Source organism: Ciconia boyciana, chromosome 8, assembly GCF_034638445.1.
Source record: "Ciconia boyciana chromosome 8, ASM3463844v1, whole genome shotgun sequence".
Classification (NCBI taxonomy): domain Eukaryota; kingdom Metazoa; phylum Chordata; class Aves; order Ciconiiformes; family Ciconiidae; genus Ciconia; species Ciconia boyciana.
The window spans coordinates 46,758,882-46,771,529 of NC_132941.1; the positions used below are offsets into that span (position 1 = coordinate 46,758,882).

Consider the following 12,648-nt stretch of genomic DNA (forward strand, 5'->3'; position numbering starts at 1 on the left):
CTCAGTGGAAAAGTGCCATCCCTCTGAAGAGGGAGGACATTGTCTGTCTACACTGTAATTTTGCCTATCAAACAGAATACTTTTTTTTTTTCTTTTTTGAAAAGTAGGTATATGAACTACAGACAAAGCCAGTACTGAAGTATAAAGCTGTCAAGTAATACGTTGTTTTATATATACTCAATTTTGGGCACATTCACAGTTCTGCAAACAACGAACACACACTGATACACAAATAACTTATTACTGAAGGGCCTATAACAATCAGAAAAATCTAACAGCAAAGTCCTTGTAATTAAGAGGTATGTCTGATTCTTTTTGGAAGGCTATGATCATTCTGACTGTCTTGTTTTCCTTACTTCAATTCCTAGCAGTGTATTACATTGCCCTTTGCATGCTCAATATCATTTGTTAATGTTACCAATAAAAATGTCCAGGACTAACCTTAGTCTCTGTTTATAATAGTCTTCATCTCCATCATCTCTCCATTTCTTTACTTTGCGCTTCCCCACTGTATGCTCTTCCTCCTCAGAGCTTGGAAAGAAGTCAGTATCATCTTCAGCTTCTTTAAAATCTCTCTTCACCAAATATTTTCTTTTTCTTGACAAATTCCTGAGTTCATAATCAGAATCATTCTCAGCATGAGAAGATGCTGGCTCTTCCTCCTCTTCTGCTGCTTCTGGATCAAAAAGCTCCTCATCAGGTACATACTCAGACTCTCCACTATCATCTTTCTGTTCACACCTGAACTTCTTGGCCTCAAGATATTTCTTTTCTTTTGGAATCTTTGCCTTTGACTGAATCTGAAGGGCATGCTTCTGAAGTTTTCTCATGTGTTTTTTTAAGCGCTTATCTGTTTGTGACAGGACTTTACCCCTTTTTTCCTTTGTAGTAGATGTGGGAGCTATGCACTGAACTTTTTTGGCTTGTGCTTTCTTCTTTGCTCCTTTGCGAAGGGATAACTTCTTTCTTTCAGATGACAGCTTAGCTTGGTCTGCTAAGTACTTCTCAAAATCAGATGCCTCATTTAGCATTAATCGTCGTGGCTTCCTCTCTGGCTTTTGAGGTATTTTAGTTCCAAATGGAGTCATCTGGCCAATACGAATAAGCTCTTCCCACTCTGTTTCCTGAACAGGCATAAGCATACTGCCAAGACATGATGGACCAGGTTCTACAACAAAAATCAGAACATGCAGCATGCCTTTAACACCTTCTGAATAACTCAAACACAGGAACAAGGGTGTGGGGTTTTTTTCTCCCTCCAAGCTTTACATGCATTCAGTTCAGTTTTTATATACAACTTAAAAGTCCAAATTATCATCACACATAATGCTTGAAGTTCAAAAAAGGCAAAACCCAAAAAAACCCAGAAGGCCAAAAAAGTCAGACTGTAACTTCTACTTCAAACTACTTCTCAAACTTCATATAGGAAACATTACACATATTATCAAAATGCAAATACTTCCAAAACAACACACAGCAGCAAGAACTACCATAAAATTACAGTCCACCATGGCACAAGAACTCTAATGTGCTCCCTATGCTGTCAATTCAACCCATGTCACCATGTTCAGTGCAAGAAACCACTGCGTTCCCATATGCAGCAACATCGTCCATTTCTATTTTATTGTTGATTTTTCAGTCCTACTCATAAGCTTGAAATTTGACATTTCCATTACCATACCAGGACAGACACACAAAACACATAAAAGACTGTCTTCCCCCATACTTCAAAAAAAAAAAAAGAAAACAAACCCTATCTTCCTACTCTACAATACTAATATTAGGATTATGACTTTAAAAGTCAGATTGGCTGCACAGCACGTTGCCATAAAAGAGCACTTCAGTTAAACTGCATACACAATTACTACACATATTAACAAACTATAATAGTGTTTGAAACCAAAGATGGGGGGAAAAGCTCTTGAATTCAGGAAGCTGAAGGGGAATTCCAGCCTGAAATCTATTATTAGGCTCCAAAATTTCAGAATAGCTGTACCAGAATTGCCAGCATGGCATGCTACTGCATGTGGTCCCATTTAAAAGCACTGTATCACCAAAACACATTTAACGAGTAATGATGATGCATCAGGCATGAAACTCCTCCCTCTCCACCCCCTCAGTTTCTCAAACTACTGGAACTGCTCAAGTCCATTTTTTCTGTCTTGGGCTCCATTCACTTCCTAGTTACATTTCATTGCACTGGGTGCCTGAGTTTTACTGCATGAACCCATTCAAATAAAAACGATTAAAGATGCTTTTCTACTAAGGAAAGTTTACTGAGGTTTTGACTCCTGTAAGTTTTGTTGAATCAGGAGAGAAGCATGAGCTCTGAGAGATCTGGAATCCACTCCAGCCACATCCGCAACTGACAAACAGCACAAAGAGTTTACACCTCTGCAAACAACCATATAACCCAAAGGCGATGCGCAGGTGTCAATGGGGTCCAAACTTGCCCTCCAGAATACTGCAGATTAGTGATTGTGGCCAAGACACAGCCAAGCCAGAGTTACAAAATCCAAGCTCAGTTTGCAGACAGCAGTGAGAAAGAACACCTAGTGAAAGACTGAGAGAACAAATATCCTGCTTTGCAAGAAGCCTTATTATTTTTTTAAATCACGGTGCAGCCTGAAAAAGAGAAGCACTCCCCCCTTCCATTTCTAGTGATACTTCCCAACAGTACAAGACAATTTTGTTAATGCTGATTGATAGCATCCAGCATATAAAATGTAATTCAATCATGATGTTAGTCATCTTTATCAAATTAGCTGTGAAAAAAATGTTAGGATTTCCAATTTATTAAGCCCAATACTCTAATGTGCCTCAGCCGTCCCTACTGAGCGGAACACAGATTAACATCAATTTTTTAAAACTTCCCACATGACTATGCCAAGATCTGCAATTCTGCAGGTGCAGAGAATAAGTGTTCTTAACTCTCTCTTTGAAAGCAAATCACTGAAATTTATTTCCTTACTGGCAAAGAGCTTGCAAACTAGCTTCAACCAAAAAGCGCATTACATCAAAGTAGAACAGAACTTTCAGCCTTCTCCCATACCTTCATCTTCCTCGAATTCAATCTCATTTACTTTATCAAGAATCTCTGTTCCACCAAGAATTGCTTGGAGACGCTTTTGTTTTGCTTTGATCTTCTTTAGCTGTTGCTCCTTGAATGACAAGTAGATACATAATTTAATTTTTAATCTGGTTCATAAGCTTGCTATCCTTTTAAATAAGACTTAAATTACTACATTTGCAGTATTTTCCACCAGAATCTCATATTCAAGTGTTCACAGTATCACATTTGAACAAAAAAAGTGCAAAAAAGTGTCACCACAATATCTGTAGGGCTCCAACCCGCAGAAAACAGACAATTTTGTGTGTACAATCATCTTACAATATGCATACAGTAAGGCCAGATTGTTTATACACACAAACTTCACATGCATATTACGCATTTTTATGTACATCTTTTGAGGTAATTTTATGAATGTGTTGATTCTAGTGAAGGAAGCCCATCAAGCGGATTAGTGAGATGCACAGAGAACACCAAAAGATTTGTTCATGATTTGCAAGATTGGGTTAATGGTTAATAAGCCACTAAAAACAGCTATGAGATTTAATAAGATTTTTTTATCTATCATCCCACAAGTTTTGGAATGTTTTGTTAGAAAGAAACTGACATCATAAATCAGTCCATCATCCTAATATATGTTTGTACACAGTTAATTCAGGAGTGGTCACAGCTAATTTAACAGCAAAAACCACAAAGTGAAATGGCTTCTAAAAAAATAAGTGAAAACAATCAACATTACAGATGCTATAACAAGTATAGTTCATTATTACTAACGAAAATAATTTATAGCTAGCTCTTCTGTTACACCTTTTATCTGACTGTAACAGCACCAACTGTATATTTACTGGTAACATGATTCGTTGGTGCTGCTAACTTTCATTTACAAAACAAGAAATTCCGACCAATAGAACAAAGACATAGGCAAGGTAACTTTCCACATTTGTAACTCCATTCTTTGGCAATTTTTCCTTACCTAGAGAGGCACATACTTCAGTAAAAATCAAGTTCATGGCAAAATGAGCAAATTTTTTTTTTCTTTTTGGTGAAGAACGGTTCACTAGCCTGCTCATGTCTTCATGTAGCATTTTACAAACCACAAAGGGTAAGTATATTCATGTATAGTACAATATATTATCTCCTGCATATGTACTATTATCCTTGCTACCAGAGTACTTTATATCAGAAAACACTCCCTGTATGACAGCTCTAAGGAAATAGCTGTCTTGTAGCAGTCATTAATTTCCCATTTGTCTCAGTAACAGAAGAATTCAGTCTTCTTTAACTATTTTTTTTTTTTAATATTACAAAAGGAAGAGGACTGAAAGGCACTTCTCCATGCAAAAAGTAGCTCAAGACCAGCTTTAAATACACTGCATGCCTCCAAACAGCCTCCAAAACACTCTTGAGGTTATTAGGACCACTTTTACAGATTATGGTTTTCATACAGGGATTTATTCTTACACTTCAAGGACTGTTAGAGATGGCTAACAATAAACTTGCAACAAGGTTTGAACTTCCCCTGCAACTAACACTTGTATAAATTACTTCAAGTAATATGAAAACAAGCAAAATAAAGTGTCCAATTACATGATCACCCTTTAGTGGCAAGTCTGGTTTAATGCATTTCTTCCCACTACTTCCAGCTACTTGTTCCTAGTCCTGTGCCCCTCAGTCTCTGAATTGGCCAAATTGTGAGCATAGTGTTATCCAAGTTGCTGAAATGATTGAGGTTAAAAAACAAACAAGTGAATGAGTCAGTGGCAAATGGCCTGAGACTGGGAAAAAGTGTCTGAGGGCAAAGAACAGTAAGTTTTTCAGTCAGGTTTATCATTAGAGAAAATATTAGGGTGAATTCCCATCAGACTGTGAGCTGATCAAAGTGCTACATTCCTGACCACAAGTTTCCCTTTTCTCAAATTTTCTTCCTATTCACAGCTGTGTAAGTCTATTGCTTACATTACTCTGATGCCTGCTAGATTGCTCTACAAGCTCCTTTAACTTACTAGTCTGGCAGAAAAAAGCTGGAGCAGTTTCTGCCAAATCAATGAGTTAAAATGGCTCACAGAAAGGAACAATGTGTACTGGTACAAGAAAGATGCAGACAATGAAAGAGGATTAAGGAAAGGAAGGTAGGAAATGAAGACCATGAGAGCTGAGATTTAGGTCAACTATTGAATCATGCCCTAACAATGCTTTGCTAATTCTCCAAATACTACTGGGAGGGATTTAATTAAATTAATGCAAATCAGTCTTCCGAGCAGGTCCTGGAACTTCACTTTTACAGCTTGTTCTGAAACTTAGAATTAAAAAAAAAAAAAATCAGGTCTCACTTTCACATCTTTAAATCAGTTATTTACATTTTTTGGTAGAAAATTAAACCATTTAAAAGGGAAGGAACAGCAATTGTCGACTGACTCTGAACTATATAATTAAGCAAGAATTATATCACATAATCCAAACCTTAAGCCAAAGTACAAGCTAAGTATTGCCAGCAGGAAATTAATGTAATCCAATCACCTTGTTATATTTTTGCCGTTTTACAGAATCTAGTTTTCTGTTTATATCTTTGTTGTCAGCAGCTTGAGGTGAAAGTTGCTCAATAATTTTATCTATTTGTTTCAGAGATGTTGTACATGATCTGAAAAAACAAGAAGATTGCAATGCACTAGTGAACTCTAGAAAGAAAAACAGCACATTCTCGATTCAGACAATTTAGAAATTCCAGGAGATTTAAGGTAAGATTTTAAAAAAATCTAAAGGTAAGTTTCTAAATAAGCATCTTACAACACTGTAAATACTAAACACTTTAAAAAGTTGTACATCATAAAATATTTTTAAACAAAATTTTGCTAATAGTAAAATTCCAAAGGCAAGGAAACTGAACAAACCACTGCAATATTTAGTACTCAAAAGTTACAAGTCTGATGATGATAATAAGCGATAGTGGTTGCTTTTATTAACGAAGGTAAACAAAACATAAAACAAAAATCTAAATGGGAAATCCCATTTTTTCATTTTCTAAAACTGTTTTAATAGTTTGATACCATTATATAAGGAAGCCTATTTCTTTTACCTTTACAATGTCTCTTTTACACAAAGAATAGATTACAAGATACAAATACAGTTTCAGGAAGACAGACTAGCTCAAAGAATTAACAGCACATCAACATTAAACTTTCCTTACCCATGCACTACCATTCTTCATGTTTCCATATACAATATGAAATTCAGGTTGAACCACATACTGTATCCAAATATCACCTGTTTCTGCTGTTGAATTCATTTGCAAGGAAGGAGGCACTGCGCCACCGTCAGAAGCAACAAATCTAGGTTTGTTGATTCAAATAGAGTATTTCATAAGGATACACAAATGAGCATCTCAAAGCATTATGAAAAACATCAAAGAAAACTCCTTACAACACCTGCAAAGTGGCCATTATTCCCCTCGTATGCAAAGAAAAGCACTATATAAGTCTTTTCAATTGTCAGGGAGGAAATGGTTGGGCCACATTTCTCTCCACCTCTAATCTGGATTCTACCACTTCTCCTAGGAAACGGATTCTACCAGCTCCCCAACTATCACTGCCATCTTCACTTCTCCGTTCTCTTTCAACACTTTTGAACCATCTCATCCCCTTTCTCAATCTTCTGTTTTGTTGCTTTGAAGTACACCATCCTCTTGCATGTCTCCTACCTTTTGGCTTTTACTTCCTTGGCCCTAGGGTCTCTTGACACATGTCCGCTACTGTCCTCTTCCACAAAGCTTTATTTAACAGGATTCTGGGATTTAAACAGGATTTAACTTCAACCATTTTTTATTCTCCTTCTTCTGCTTAAATTTGTGTGTAAGTTATAGAATCACGCAGCTTCTACCACGAACTCTGTGCCAACTACTCAAAAACCACTTCTTGCCTGATTTTACCTCTAGTCATGCATTCACCATGTTACAGGACTTTAACCAACTCTACCACACTCTACTCGTACGTCTTTACTCTTGTTAGTCCCTCTGCTCAACCAGCCAGCTACATCTCTGCTAATTTTCTCCAAAATCAACTTTCAGACTTGCATATTACATCTTATACAGACAAGGTTCTACAGGTCTGCATAAACCATTTGCATCCCCTCACGTAAATCTCCTTTTACGACTTTAAGTGGAAGGTGAAAATAGAGGGGTAAGAAAAATCATAGGATGCTTCTTAAAGAAAAACAGGAAAATATCAACTAATTGACCACTCTTCCAATAACTGCATAATCGAAATGCAATGGTTACGCTAATCCATTCTTCCTCTCAATGACCATCTTACTCATTATGTCCTTCTGCTACATAACATCTGAAATTAGGTTCCAGTTTTGCAAACTTACTTAATTTCACATCTCCACACCCAAACTGGAAAGTTAATGAAGTGCATAAAATTAAGCATATGCGTAACAAGAGAGCTATGCGAGAGTTCATATCGGTAATGCAGGTCTACAGCACTCTTGAGCGCTAAAAACCAACATTAATACAATACAGTGAAAGGTGCACAGGTAGAATTATTTACCTGCAGTAGTTCACCCAGTAACTCTAAAATGACACCAGAAACAGAAAAGGAGAGCTAAGATCAAAACTCAAAAGATTAGTGTCTCCTATCCCTCAAAGTCTTCTACTATCAATATACCATGTTAATTAAGCATTTGATTCTTTTAAGGTGTCATTAAATACTTAATATAAGCACTTGTGATAAGATTGTTTTGATCGTAGTTACACTCGTGATATGGAGCCATCCAAGTTACAGAAAGCACATAACCAGAAGCAGATAACCCCATGAAGCATACAGAATTGATGAAGTGGCACTTTTTCTGACTATAACTTTGAATAATAGAGTATAATGCAGTTCTCCACTGCCCAGAAAACAGACATGCATCTTGGTAAAGTAGGAGACAAAGCAGGAAAAGGAGACGCACTGTCCTCTACTGCCTTGATGCATGACTGAATTAGTCAAATAAGAGCAATGAAGCATTACTCTGATGTGAAAAATATTTTCTCCTTTTTTAAAAGGTGGGTGACTCAGGAGAGTACATGTGATCTAGTGCTTCCAAAATATCTTTTCACCTTCCAGCTTTTAAAAACGTGAGATGCCAAGCCTCACTAGATAGTCAGTAACAGAAAGGAACAGTCAGAAAGGACACAATTTACCTTAAGTCATCCAGCACTGACTGATATTCTTTCTCCGCATCAGCTATTTTCGTTGCTTTATTAGCTTTGTTAATTGCATTATCTACTTGCTGAAGAACTCCTTGCTCCAATACATCCTGGTCATAGACATCAACTCCTAAACCTTTGAGCTCAGCAGCCTGTGCGCTATATGAGACGGACTGAATCTGCTGCCTGTCGATCTGTAAAAGGGGTTGTCCTCTTCTGGGCACCTCCAAAGGAACAGCCATGGAAGTAGACAATTGGCTGGCAGAGTTGGGAACTCTAATACTATCACCCAGGTCACCGTTACAAATGCCATTTTCTTGTTCAATTCCCAATTCCTCAGCATTATGCAGGCAATTATTGCTTGAAGTAGTAACAGGGTCTTGTTCTTGGCTAGTGTCTGTCAGCTGGCTGTTGTCTGTTGGCATCCTCTGCTCAAAGGCAACAAAGAAGAACCACATCATCATAAGAACGTTCACACACACAAAGTTCCTCATGAAGACTGTGCCCAAATAAAGTAAGCAAAACAAGGAGCATGTTTCTTTATGAGAAATTCTTGTTACAAACCACCTAGTAGTCTACTCCTCCATGAGTCCTGCCCCCAAAGGCTTCTCCACACTAATTTCCACAATCAAAAGGAAAAAGCAGCCAAAACTTCTTAAAGACAATTATATGGAATACTCCTCCAAGACACTGATATCAAGACAAATCAAACAACCTGTAAAAATTACTCTCCTTGCCAGAGAGTGAAATCAATCTTGTGTGTAAACGGTCATGCTCCAGAAGGCTATGACATAACAAAAACATATAGAACTTAACATATCCAAAACCAAAAAATACAAGTTTTTGAAACAGGATAAGGCTTGTCAGTGAAAGCACTGATAAGAACAGCTGGCTGCAGGCTTTAGTTTGACGATTCAGCTTTGAAGTAAAACATAAAGAATCTTAGTTGTTATAAAATTAACACTGGACTGACTTACCAAGGCAAGCCTGGAGCTGGTATTGTTTGAAGCCTTCAAGGCGAGACTGTCTTCTGAAAGGATGTATTTTTTATCAACTTCGGGGAGAAACAAGTGTTATTAACTTGCAGGAGGACATTAATAAGGCAGGTGGGCTTCATCAGCAACCTCTCCTAGCATGGCAGCCCGTGGATCTCAGTCCCAGCTCACGGTTTTCTTCCATCAGCGCGAACACGCACGCAACGGGTCCGGCCCTGCATCCAGACAACAGGTTCCATGACAACCCCGCGCACCGGCCAGTTCCCCTGGAGGGACCCCGGACCCCCTCCACCTCCCGCCGACACCGGTCCCCAAGTTCCCGTGCTTCGCCACCTCTCTCTGCGAGCAAGCCCGGAGCCGGCGGGGCCGGGACAGGACCGCCGGCCGAAGGCTGTCCCTCGGGGCTGGCGACAAGGCCCGGCCGAGACAAGCGCGAGGGGCTGCGGGGGGCGCCGCCTGCTCCCGGCCCCTGCTTGGGCCGGGCCGGGCCGGGCCGGGCCGGGCAGGCCGCGGCCCCGGGTGGGGGGCGGGGGGGTCGCTGGCGGCCCCCGCGCGCGGAGGAAGAGAAGGAGCGGGAGCGGCGCGCAGCAGCCCCGGCCCGGGACTCACCTCGCCGCTCGGCACCCGGGACGCCTCACCGTCGCTGCGCAAGGCGCATGCGCAGCGCACGGCACCAGCGCTCCGCCACTCACCGCCCGCCCACGCCGAGCGCGTATACGTCACTTCCTCAACGTCGGTGACCGTCACAGTTGCGCATGCGTCGCGCGGCTGACGGCGGGGAGGTGGCATATTTCGGTGCGCTCCGCGTGGCTTTCTGGCCGCCTGTGGCGAGGCGGCTGGTTGTGGAGCGAGCAGCCGTGGTCGGCGGTTCCCGAGGCCGCTCGCAGCTGCTGAGCTTTACCGTCAGGCTGCCTCGTTAATGCGGTTTTACCTGGCGGTGCGTGGGCTTGGCTTGGGCCGCGTGCACACAGGCCCACGGGTCAGCTCGGGCTGATCACCCTGCAGGGGATCGATGCTTGTGGCAGAAGTGCCTGTAGACCCGAGCCACAGAGGAACTGCTTCCAGGGACCACTTCAGAAGTTCAGTTTCCCCCCGACAGGCCTTAATGTCAGGTGATTGTCCTTTGAAAGGCTTGGGAAAGGAAGCATGATCTAGTGGTTGCAAAATTAGCCTGGAACTCAAAAACCAAACATTGTGCAAATAGTAAATTTGATTGCATCAAGGTTCCTCTAAAGGAAAAAAAGAAGGATGCCACACAGCTTGGGATTTAGCAGCAGGATTGCTTATAGGCTTAGGAAGCAATTGGCGAGAGGAGCAGTCTTTTAAGGACTACTGTTCTGGCTGCTGGGCTCTGTAGCAGCAATTTCTTCTGTTTTCTGCATTCCATTCTATTTTCTCCCTAATCTCTGGTACTGACAAAAGCAGAAAACTAGATTTTCTCCAGGGCTCCTTTTGCTTTCTCTACTTTCCCCTTCTATTTCCCCATTCCAGTGGCATGAGAGCCCTGGACCCAGCTCCTCCTCCTTTGGGCAGCAGGACTGGATTCGTTGGCTGACAGTCTTGGGCCAACTGTGAGAGGAGAAATACATAACAGAATGCATTTGGAAATGTTTTGCTAATTAAATGCTGAGGCAGATAGAGTTTAACTCTTGGCTTCAGGGGACAATTTGTCATTCAGTTTGACCACAGAGTTGCTTTCTTCAACTGCCTTCCAGTTGTCCTGCTCAGTATATTCTTAATGTCATCTTTTTGCAGTGAATGTCTTGAAACAAGATACAGATTTAAAAAAATTTATTATTATTTTGTAAATTATTCAGGGGTGGAGACAAGGCACGTATAAGTAAGTGACAGTCATGATACGTTATTCTTCTCACACTTAATTTCAACAAAATGCTACAGACCAAGAGAGAAAGAAAGCTTGTCCAGTAATGATAATACATTTATAGTGCACCTTTGATCCAAAGAAATCCCAGGTCCTACTGATTAGTCAATTGTTGGTGGCCTGGCTTTATTCTGAACTACAGTTATAGGTCCTTGACTGAAGATGTTCCTTTCCCTTCCTTCCATTCCCTTATTCCCTCCAGCCCCCAATGTCTGGAATTCTCAAGAAAACACAGAACTGGTCCCCTAAGGTCTTTAAGGCCAAGACCCAAAAGGTTAGCAGGCAAATAAAACAGTGCTTAGTTGATACACTCTTTTTTGTTTGCTTTGCTCTGAAATATGCTATTACTGCAAATATCCTTTACTTAGTGTTTAATGACTAGAATCAGGAGGCTTATTTTTAACCTTTGTTGCCATGTTCTAAATACAAGGAACAATGCTTTGTAATTGCTGAAACAATTGAAAATGTGGAGTGCAAAGTCTTTCAGCAGAGTGAGAAAAGCAGCAACCAGGGGGCATTTAAGGACAGAACAACATCAAGCTGTTGTCAAAACTAAACTGAGGGTAGGCTCAGTTTTCCAGAAACTGATTAATGAGGGGGAAAAGATAAGTTGTCCTGGAAGAAGAAAAAAAGAGCTTTTTATTACTTGCTAGGAGAGGAGTTTTCAAATGAAAAGCTGCTTCTTTCTGAAGCTCAAGAGGAAAATGAGTGAAGATTTTCTTATATGTTAACAGACTTCTATGGGTTAACAGATTACTAATGTGGGAGATGGTCAGTAGTAAGTCCAGAAAAAAAGAGGCTATAATCCAACAGTATATACTATTGCTTCAGGGCAGGTACTCGCAGAACAAAGCGGTTACACTGGTATCCTGACTGTGACTCCAAACGTCGCTGGTAGAGCTTGCTCATAAAGATCCCTATTGTGCTCTGTATGTGAGGGAATATATGGGACTGAAGATGATCTTTGTGGAAGTGTTCTGAAACCATGATACAAAAATGTGGGAGGCCTTTCAGGCAGAGACTGATCAATGTCATCTGTCTGTGAAACACCATATACACTGGGAATGATGTATAAATAATAAGCCTATTGTGCAAGTAGTCTGTTACAAACTGGGTCAGGCTCCCAGGTGGTGTGAATGAAAGCTCTTTGACTGAAGTCTGCTGAAGCCAGGTCTCCCAGCAGTTGAAAATCAATGTGACTCCATTAAAGTCATAGCAAGGATATATTCTGTAGGCCTTTAAAGCTAGTTCCATGGTAGTCCATCCTTGATGCATTTCCAACATTATGCCTTTCTTTACCTCTTCTACCTCAAAACATAGTTTTGCTTAAGCAGGTGAGATCTCTGGTTTCTATCTCTTCCCAGCCTCAGCTATTGCCTGGCACTGTCCATTACAAAGGCTGTAAAAGTACAAAATCTGTATTAAAAACCAGAATTACTTTGAAGTTGTATTTTTAGTGCAGTAATTTTCACAGAGAAAATTAACCTCTGAAGAACCAAAAGTTCAAGTCTGCTCTCAG

At 40.4% G+C, this 12,648-nt stretch overlaps 1 protein-coding gene across 8 annotated transcripts in view; it reads right to left on the minus strand.

Annotated features, from left to right (window-relative positions):
* ERCC6 (ERCC excision repair 6, chromatin remodeling factor) overlaps positions 1 to 9,945 on the minus strand; it is a 50,657-nt gene extending 40,712 nt beyond the window's left edge. For 4 of the 8 annotated variants that reach the window (XM_072869931.1, XM_072869929.1, XM_072869930.1 and 1 more), the window contains exons 1-6: positions 9,857 to 9,945; positions 9,230 to 9,462; positions 8,247 to 8,680; positions 5,588 to 5,708; positions 3,053 to 3,161; positions 442 to 1,168 (exon numbers count right to left, since the gene is read on the minus strand). In XM_072869931.1, coding sequence (XP_072726032.1) covers positions 442 to 1,168; positions 3,053 to 3,161; positions 5,588 to 5,708; positions 8,247 to 8,677 — 1,388 coding nt within the window. In that variant the 5' untranslated portion in view covers positions 8,678 to 8,680; positions 9,230 to 9,462; positions 9,857 to 9,945. The other 4 variants (XM_072869928.1, XM_072869932.1, XM_072869925.1 and 1 more) reach the window with 4 other exon arrangements.
* Between the last annotated feature and the right edge of the window lie 2,703 nt (positions 9,946 to 12,648).